Here is a 9,803-nt window from a genome sequence, read left to right on the forward strand (position 1 = left end):
AAAATGCCATGAATTCATCAAAAGTTTATTTAATAAGTTTTAGTAAAAAAATCATAGCTCTATTACAAATTCCTTTGACTACAAAGCAACACAGCTACGTCTATAAAATTTGGAAGACAAGTGTTCCCAGTTTGTGTGAATTCCACAAACACAATTCACTCCCTCAGTATCACTGAGCTGCTGTGTATATACAATGCTGTAGTGATACTAAGACAAGGCAGATAAGTCCTGCCAGTGAGCAATTCACAATCCAAGAGGGAAGAGATACCCAAAGAGGTGAGCTTGGTGTGAAGTATTATGAACATGCATAGGTGAATTAAATATCCTCCAAATTCCTTCGCTTAAGAAAAAAGAACAATTCACTTCTCAAGTTCCAGTGTATCCCTCATGTGGATCCTCATGGGCACATTTCTTCATTAATTCCACAAGAATTGAGCCCCACTGAGCCATCCCAAGACATAACCTTTCCTCTTCTCAGTTGACTTCATGCACTGTACTTTTTCAAATTTTCCCTCTCCTGCTACCAACTCCCAATCCTTTCAATGCCTTGCTTTCTAGAATAATCAACAAGTTCTTTCTGTAGGCAGGTTCTTTACTATGTTAGAGATCATTTCAGAGCAATTATGCCCACAGAGTAGAAAAGGAACACTGGGAAGCCCCTTTCCTCAAATATATGGTTTTATGACCATTTAAATTCATGGGGCTTGGGTTAACAAAAGTCAACATTATTCCCAGTCTCCGAGTTGGTTTTGCACAGAGGATGAAAAAGAAAGTAAGAGATTTTACTTTTACTAATACGTAAAAGATTTCTTGAAAAGTTTCAGTTTTAAAATGATGAGAAAAGAATGTGGGGTAGAGAGAATGTCTTTCATTTCATGATAAAACCAGAAGGAATAAAATTTCTTTAGCTTTGAAGAATAAAGGAAGCATAAAAAGAATAACAGCTGAAAAGCAAACTTTTAAAGAAGACAAATTTTAAGACAGTTCACATAAATTGTTACAATCACTTTGGAAAATGTGTCTCACAAAGCTGATCACTTACTATGATCCTGTGATCTGACAAATTCATTCCTACAATATATGCTGAAAGAGAGAAGAGAGTAGGGGAGAGGATACTTGAACATGTAAAAAACATGTCCTAGAATATTCACTGAAGATTTATTCACAATTCCCCCAAATTAGAATTTACTCAAATGCCCATTGAGAGTTTAATGCATTTATTTTGGAATATTCACACAACAGAATTCTACATGCCAATAACTGATCTATAATTACATGCAACAATACAGATGGAACTCACAAGCATAATTTTAAATGAAAGAAACTAAGCACATGACACATAATCCCATTTATATAAAGCCAAAAAATAGTCAAAAGTTATTTATGCTGTACGAAGTCAGAATAATAATTATTGAGTTGCAGGGAGGAAGCAAGAGTGACTGACAGAGGCATTAGGAGGTACTTCTGGGGTATTAGTAATGTTTTTGCTAATCTGAGTACAGGTTCCACGAGTCTATTAAATTTATGAAAATTCACCAAACTGTACACTAACTATGTGTACTTTTGCACATATATTTTGCTTCAGTACTTCTTTGAATCGGTGAGACTCAGGATAATAAATTACATCCATTCTTTCCTATACTCTTTAAACATTGAAAGAATAGTTGAAAAAATCTTGAGAGAAATACATATACACTTCATAATTAATTTTACAACTTGAATGAATTTAACTTTTCTATGAGTACTTTCAGAAGCTAAGTCAGTACAATAGAATATTTATTCAGATGTGCAGGGCTAATCATATTGTTTGGGGTCATGATCATCACCTTCAAATCGGGCCTTGAGTGTGTTTATTGTGCTACAGATCAGAACTTAGAATATTTACTAAGATGTAAGAGCAATGACAGCAAAAACCCACTGCTTTTGTGAAATCTGCAATCAGGCTCAATTTTGAGGTTTTTGCACCTTCACTACTTCCATATTATGCTTTTCCAAGAAATTATTTTGTGTCAACTTCAGATACTGCACCTTTGGCTTGCTCACTAATTTAGACCACGGTCTGTTATTCTTTGTGTTAGGAGGAATCAAAGCTAAATTACTGGCTTTTATCCAACATCTAAAACTGAGTGTGCCAGTGCTTTGAAAATGAGAATATTTTTACTTTTAATAATAATTCTCTGCTGTTTCAAGCACAGTTATTGTATTTGTTTCCTTTAAAACCTGAACACTAACTTCATAAAAACGAATTCTATGTTGATTCTATGCAGAAATATTAACAAGGTTATTGAGCACTCCCTACTGAACTTACTCTAAAATTTTGTGCAAACTGTTTAAAAGTTCTTGGATCAGCAGCTTTGTTCTATTGCTTTTATACATGTTCAGATACTTCATTTTTTTTGTTGTTGTTGTTGTTTTGTTGATACAGGGTCTTTCTATGTTGTCCAGGCTAGTCTTGAACTAATGGACTCAAGCAATCTTCCAGCCTAAGCCTGCTGAGTATTGGGACTATAGGCATATGCCACCATGCCTGGCTTAATTCTCAGACACTTTAAAATATCTGATGGCACATTTTAAACATCTTTCAGTGATATGATAAAAAAAATCAAAGTTCTAAAAGAAAAATTCTAAGAGCAAAAATTATAATAAATTGATTTTATCTAAACTTTGCTGCTAAAAAAACGTTTTGGCAGAGCTAAAAATATAATTTGTTTTCAACTTAATTCACCCATGAATTACCTTATCTCACAGCTTTCCTAGTCCATGATCTGTTCTTGGTTGGTATGCTGAAAAAACTGGAGAGCTAAACTCCCAAGGGATCACTCTCAGTATACATATTTATTCTCAGCATGTATACTTCCAGTTAATAGCATTGATTAAGCACTTCCTAGGTCTCTAGAATTATCATCCCTTCCAATCCTTACAATAACTCATTATTTTACCAACTACATTTGCTAATGAGGAGTCTAAGGCACAAACAATTATTTACCTAGAGTCCCAACACTTGCGAGCCATGAAACCACTCATGATAATTCCAGGCCTGGCACTATGACACCACAGCTATTCATTTTGCTACCTCCATCTACTGATAAGAACTTGGGTGTGAAGGCAGTTCAGTCTACACAGTACTATGAATCCTGACCTTGCTGTAGAGTTTGCTAATACTCCATTTCTGCCTTCTAGACTATAATGAAAATTCTGGCTCTACCCTTATTTGTGGAAGTCTTTACTGCTATTCATATAGACCACTCTTCCTTTCATTTACAATATGAAAGAATAGGAGATTTAGATCTTTTATCACCACCACAAAGGAACTTGGGATCAGGATTTAGAACCCTGAATTATGATGCATTCTTAAAGGGGTCTATTGCTGGCTGAATGGGTAAATGGCTTGCAACTGAAGCACCATACTAGAGATTCACAAGATAACCAATGAATCAATGGAAGATAGACTCCCAAGACAGCACAAAACAAAAATCTTGAGATTTCTAGGAGTTTTAAGTTGATAAAAGTCAAAGTTTATCAAATTATAAATTGTTTTCTGATTTACTTTAAGCACAAAATCCCATTTCAAAAAATTTCAACCTAAATAGAAAAACTAGACATTGTGTATTCTCTAAAATTTATTTACAGTTAATAAGTTAAAAAGCAAAGTACAACCAAATTGTAAATCTTAATCATATGCACATTAAACTTTCCAGGGAAACACTTCAGTTCTACTACAATTGCTTTCTAATGCAATTAAGACATAACAGTTTATCAAAAAAATATTTAAACACACCAATAAACCAAATGTTAGGTATATATGATCATTAAAAATCACCATGTTGCAACCCTTAAAACAACCTCCCAAAAAAAAACCTTTTGAGTTCAAAATTGCTCAGACTTTTTGTATTCAACTATTTTAAAGGTATTTTATTGAAGAGTTTTCTGAAAAATAGTACTAACATTTGCACATGGCAAATCAACAGGTATGTGCCACCAGCTTAAGTTACACTTGTCCAATAGAGTACTCAAACAGACAAAAAATAAATACACGCCACAACAGCAACACTTTGCACTATCAATGAAGCTTGCCCTCACAATCATGACATTACTGGTTTTAGTGACATAAAAATGCGTTACTGGTTGATAGGAAGGAGGATAAAAAAAATCAAAAGGTTATTTGATGTGCCAGTCACATTTAGGCACTCAAAAGTCAAAAATCAAAAGTATAGCAAGGTGATAAATTTCCTCCTAGCTTCCTCTACTTGTGCCATATGAGATATGTGAAGGCAAGAGAACAAATAAAGATCATGGGACTTCTTTTTAAAAAAAACTATACACAAGCTAAGCTACAGACTCACTTTAGAGACAATTAATGGATGCCTCATCATAAAGGCCACTATGCCAATTTTCTTTTCACACTCTGCCCATAGGTACCCATAAAATACTTTCACTTTCCTATTAACATACTAGTCAACTATCAGATGTTTCTCCACATTTTAGAAGTTGCAAGACAGGCTTTGCTAAAGAAAACTTGGCAAAAATATTTCTTACATCTTACTTCATAAACTAGAAACGGCATGATTTTTTTAATCGTCCACATGAACCACATTGAATTCAAGATGGGCAATCAAATCCAAACTGAAATCAGATAGCCCAAATAAGCCAAAAAAGCATTTATGCACATTCAAGTGCACTAAAGTAACAAGGCATAAGAGGAAAAAATGTCAAGATTATCAGTTAAAATAAATGCAAGGTGTCACTGGTTATGTTTCAGTTGTGTGCTGAGAAGTTAATTCTCTCAACTAATTTCAAAATCCTCTGGGAAACTATCTAGATAAGTTATATGTTGAAATTACATTCTAATATGGCCATTGGATTTTCTTTTTTAATCATTATAAAACTATATACAATAGTGAAATGGTACAAATACTTTTTTTCAGGTGCTACTTAGCTATAAAAGTTAACAATATATTTTTGGAAAGAAACTGCTATGTATCTGAAATACAAATGGCAATGGAAGCTAATGACCCAAAAAATGTCTCAGCTTCCTATCACACAACTATAATTTAACACTCTCCATCTTCTAAGTAATTATTCACTTTTTTATTTACTCATGTGACAGTATTTGAAACAATGCATCATCATTGAGTAGTGAATAAAAGACTATGAGGCTTACTGGGAAACTGGCATTAAGTCATATATATATATGTATAGATATAATTTTTTTTACAAAACAAGAACACTGAAATGAAAGTCACGACATTCCTACTATGAACTATTAAACTTAAAATAATCATCAGAAAGCTATGCCATTTGAATTCTAGGAACACAAGAGTCAAAATCACAACTCTCATTATTTTCCTAATAAGCTGCCAAGCAGAGATAAACCTTAGTATTGGGGGTTTCACATGCCAAGTTCCAGCCCTGTATGCTTAGTTCAATGGCAGAATACTTGAATTTGAAATAACTGTGGTATAAAAACACTACTTGACCCTTTAGGTATTGCAGTAAAAGCTGGCTGTGGCACCACTGTCTAATAACCATTGAGTCTTGCTGCCACCATTGACCAAAGGCACTTGGATAATCAAGAATTCCACACTAGGCCATATGGTATACACACTATTACAAAAGTGTAAAAGAAGGGTCAGTACTCTGGGTGGCTTGCCTGTTTGATTTCTGTGGCCTTCAGCTATCAAACAAAGACTGCAAACATAATTATGAATGGAAAAAGATCAAAAAAAAATTCACAGGACAAAAAAAGTCAACTAATTGTCATAATGTTTACAAATGTGATGAACATTAGTCTTGACATTTCTTGTTATCCAACAATAAAAACAAAGAAAGAAATCTATTTTGCCCAAAGTAACTTCAACCAGTTACTTGATACTAAGAAATGCCTCCACCCTTCCCTAGATCATGTTGAGGTTTCTAATGGGTATTCTGTCACTTTATTCACAAGGTTGACACACATTCATCTCTCCTAAGCAACTTCAGTTTTAAAACATATTGTCCTCTCATTAACATTCCTCGATTTTTATGTTAGACCACTTCATGAGGCCAGATCATCTCCAATTGAATTCCAGTCATTCCTGCAACCAACACCAGTTCTTCACTGTTTTTTTTTTCCAATCACAAGCCATGTGGTTTCAATGCACTTCAAATTTTATTCAATTAAAAAAATTCAACAAGTCAACTTTTCATAAACAAAACTTTTGTGTATTATACCATTTTCTTTAGGAGCTCAGTAAATAAAAACATTAAACTTTAGAAACACCTTTAAAATGTTTAACCAATTGGACTTTACATCTCTTTGTTTGTAATCACTGAGCCCATAAAAATCAAAGCCATATAAATCCTTGCACTACTAACAATCAAGCTTGATCCTCTCAAAAAAAAAAAAAAAAAAAATCCTTGGTCAAAGCTTTGAAATTCAGTAAAAATTAAGAAACGAGTGGGATTCAGAATACCCTGAGCACAAACTAGTGCAACACCACAAAACATGTTTGATCTTCCGTCCAGAAAGAGGGGTGGCAGTCAAAAAGAAAAATGGAGGCGGGGGTTAAAGAGCAAGCAAATTCTGGCTTTATTACACAAGCACGAAAACAAATTCCTTTGGAAAAGAATGACTTCGGAGGACTTCCAGACCAGTGAGGTAGAGTCCGAAAGGGAGAAAACCAATCTGCCCCTGTAGTCCTGGAAACGTCTCAATCTGGGGTTAGGAAGCAAAGGGACCTCCCCTGCGGGTCCAGCGGTCTCCTCCTTCGCAGACGCGATGCGGGGAGGCAGCACGGGGTACACCTGTCCCGGAGTTCCAGACGGCGGGGTCGCATCCCCGGGGCTCGGGGCAGGGAAACCATCCGGGGACTTCCTCGCGCGTAAAGTGCACTAGGGGACGGTCCTGGCGGGGTCTGTAAACACTCGACTGACACTTGTTCATTTCTCCAGGCGGAAGCTCCGTCCAGGGCCGGGGGCGGGCAGGAGGCGCCCTCGGGGCGGCGCCTCAAGCCCGTGGCACCGGGAAGCGGCGGAGCCTCACCACGGGTTCCAGGTCCACTCGCAGGACTTGGCGCGCCTTGCGCCGCGCCGCCGCCAGGCTGCGCTCGCCCCACACGTCGCCGCCGACGCGGATGGTGGGGAAGGTGGTCAGCGTCGGGGTGGCCGCCCTCCAGATCTCCTCCAGGGTGCGGCCCCCGAAACAGGGCCCCGGCGCCACGGGCTTCACCGGGCAGGAATCCTCGGGGGCCGGCAGCGGCGGCGGCGGCGGCGGCGGCGGGGGCAGCCGGGGCCGCCTCCTGCCCGCGGCGGCCGCTCGGGCTCCGCGGCGCCTCCTCCTGGCGGCCGCGCGCGGGGCCGGCCGGCGCGTCAGGCCGCGGGCGGTAGGGGGGTCCGGGGGGTCCGGCACCAGGGCCCGGCAGGAGGCGTAGCCGTAGACGTCCTTGCTGCGTAGGATGTGCGGGGAGAACTGGTGCTTGAGGCTGCAGAGGAAGCTCCAGAGCTCCGCGTCCGAGCTCATGAACTCCGTGCTGCGGGGCATGAACAGCTTGAAGGCATCGCCCAGCGCCTTGGTGCTGTCGGCCAGCGACAGTTGCGACCGCGAGTACACCACCTTCTCCTCCCGCGCCTCCAGCCCGGCCCCTCCTCCCGTTCTAAAGCCGCCGCCCTGGGCGGCCGCGGCCGGGGGCCGGCGCCGCCGCCTCTTCACGCTGCGCCGCATCGGAGGCCACTCGGGGCCGCCCGCGCTCGCCTGGTCCCGCTGTCGCCGCCGTGCCCGCCCGCGTCTGGCTTGGCTCGGCAGCGGCGGCCGCTGCTGGCGCCTCCCGCCCGGCGCGTCTCTCGCTACTTTTCTCGCCTCCGCCGCCCCTCCCCCTCCGAGGGCGGAGGACGCGGGTGGATATCCTGCCGCCCGGTTCAAGATGGCGGCCGGCGCCCACCCCTGGGCTTTGTCATTGGACGGCGCCTCGCCCCCCTGGTTTCTCTTTCTTCTCCTCTCTTGCCTCCTTTCGCCCTCTGCCTTTCTTTAAATGTGCCCGCCTCAGGCCCCTCCCACCGCAGCCCCGACTCCACCCATTGGGTGCTCTCAGAAGAGGGGCGGGGACTGGGGGGAGAGGCCAGTTGCTGGGAGATGGTGCTGGGGTGGCTGGTGGTGGTGGCCCCTGAATGCCAGTCAACAGTTGGGTGGGCGTATGAGGGTTGCCATAGGTAGAGTAAGAGTGGATGTCAGCTACATCTTGGGGAGTGAGTGGATGTGCAGTTGTGGGTTGAGCTCGAAGATCTACCAGTCTGACTAACAAAGGAAGATGTCCCCAAAGAATGACTAGTATCACAGCTAGGGAATTTGGGCTTAAGTCTAGAGAAGAGGAACCTTTCACAATTTCCATCTAGATCCTCAAAGGCTTCTGTTGGCAACTTCATTCTAAACTCTTCCCTTTCTTGATCCAATCCATCTCAAGAAACCAGTAAACATTCAGGTAATGTGGGTGGCATTGGCAGGATTGGCTCCTCTGGGCAATGGAACCATTCTGGTGTTTGAAAGAGATTCTGCTAACAGGAAAGCAAAGCCTCTCACGCTTTATGAAAATAAGAACTCTATTCAAGTTGATCAAAGATCAATTACAATAAAGCCATTCTACTTAAAGCAAATATCCTTATTTTTAAAATATAGTTCTGTCAGAATACCACTTCATATTTCATTTGGTTTTAAAATGTCTCTTTAAAGCACAATCCCTATCATTTAGAAAGAATGGATCATCACATATAATCAATGAAATTTTGTTGAAAGGAACGCATTGTTAAGAATTCATTTCCTTTTGTATTTGAGGGGAGAATGGTAGATGTTCCTTTGTTGTCTTTTCTAATAATCTCCATACTGAACCCAGTGCTTGTCAAATAGTGGGCACTCAGTTTGTTGAATAACTTAATGAAATACCACTGATTATTTGAAATGGAATAAGAAAGAAAGTATTGAAATTGCTTTGAAAGGATAGTTCCATATTTGGCATTTATATTAACCATTTTCTCAGAACTCTTAAGAATTTTTTTCCTCCAGTGCTGGGGATCAGATCCAGGGCCTTACAGGTGCTAGACAAGTGTTCTAACATCCAGCTATATAACACCTCCACTCCACCCCATCCCCACCCCTGCAACCCACAAGATTTCTTTTAAGTTTTTAAGGTTAAAAAAAGAAAAAAAAAATCTCCTGATACTCAGAGTTTTTAGCTAAATTTTACCCTTCAGTAAGCATATTATTTTGCAGTAGACAATGAATAAAGTACAGAATTTTTGTGACTTACCCATAGTCGCTGATGGTTCCCTTGACTATGTGAGCAGAAAGAGACCTAGTTCAATCTCCTTATTTCAGAGATGAAGAAATTTAAACCCACGGAGTTTCATTAATACAGCTTGCTGATAGCAGGACTGGGACTCTAGGTCTTTCGATTCCTAATCTGGTAATCTTTATATTTCACTGGTGGTTTTTCAAATTATGCTGTCGTAACTTACGGGGGATTAATAGAAAATACTTCATGCACTAGTAGGGTGACCAAGGGACAGAACTATACCCCTATTCCTACTTCTGCTTCACCCAGAATTGAGCAGTTTTTATCTCTTATATTGGATTTTGATAATATTTTATTTGGAGCAGATAACACTTTGTTAGTTCAATAAAAACTAAAGCAAAATAATTTTGAAAGTTGCTTCTCTACACCAGAACACCTTCTCCACACAGTGGGCTTACAGCAAAAATAAAACTTTTGAGTACAAAACAGTTCTCTACCTACCAAAATCATGATAACTTTCTGAAGAGAAAATAATTTTCCTAC

The 9,803-nt window shown here is 40.3% G+C and overlaps 1 protein-coding gene across 1 annotated transcript; it reads right to left on the reverse strand.

Annotated features, from left to right (window-relative positions):
* Window positions 1-1,208: 1,208 nt before the first annotated feature.
* On the reverse strand, window positions 1,209-8,012 carry Ccdc71l (coiled-coil domain containing 71 like). The gene has a single exon (XM_047562768.1). The coding sequence runs from the start codon at window positions 7,697-7,699 to the stop codon at window positions 6,986-6,988; it is 714 nt and encodes a 237-aa protein (XP_047418724.1). The 5' UTR covers window positions 7,700-8,012; the 3' UTR covers window positions 1,209-6,985.
* Window positions 8,013-9,803: the final 1,791 nt, after the last annotated feature.

Source organism: Sciurus carolinensis, chromosome 8, assembly GCF_902686445.1.
Source record: "Sciurus carolinensis chromosome 8, mSciCar1.2, whole genome shotgun sequence".
NCBI lineage: Eukaryota > Metazoa > Chordata > Mammalia > Rodentia > Sciuridae > Sciurus > Sciurus carolinensis.

Bases quoted from the DNA above. Each gene is read 5' to 3' on its own strand.
- Ccdc71l (XM_047562768.1), bottom strand. From the start codon at position 7,699: ATGCGGCGCAGCGTGAAGAGGCGGCGGCGCCGGCCCCCGGCCGCGGCC.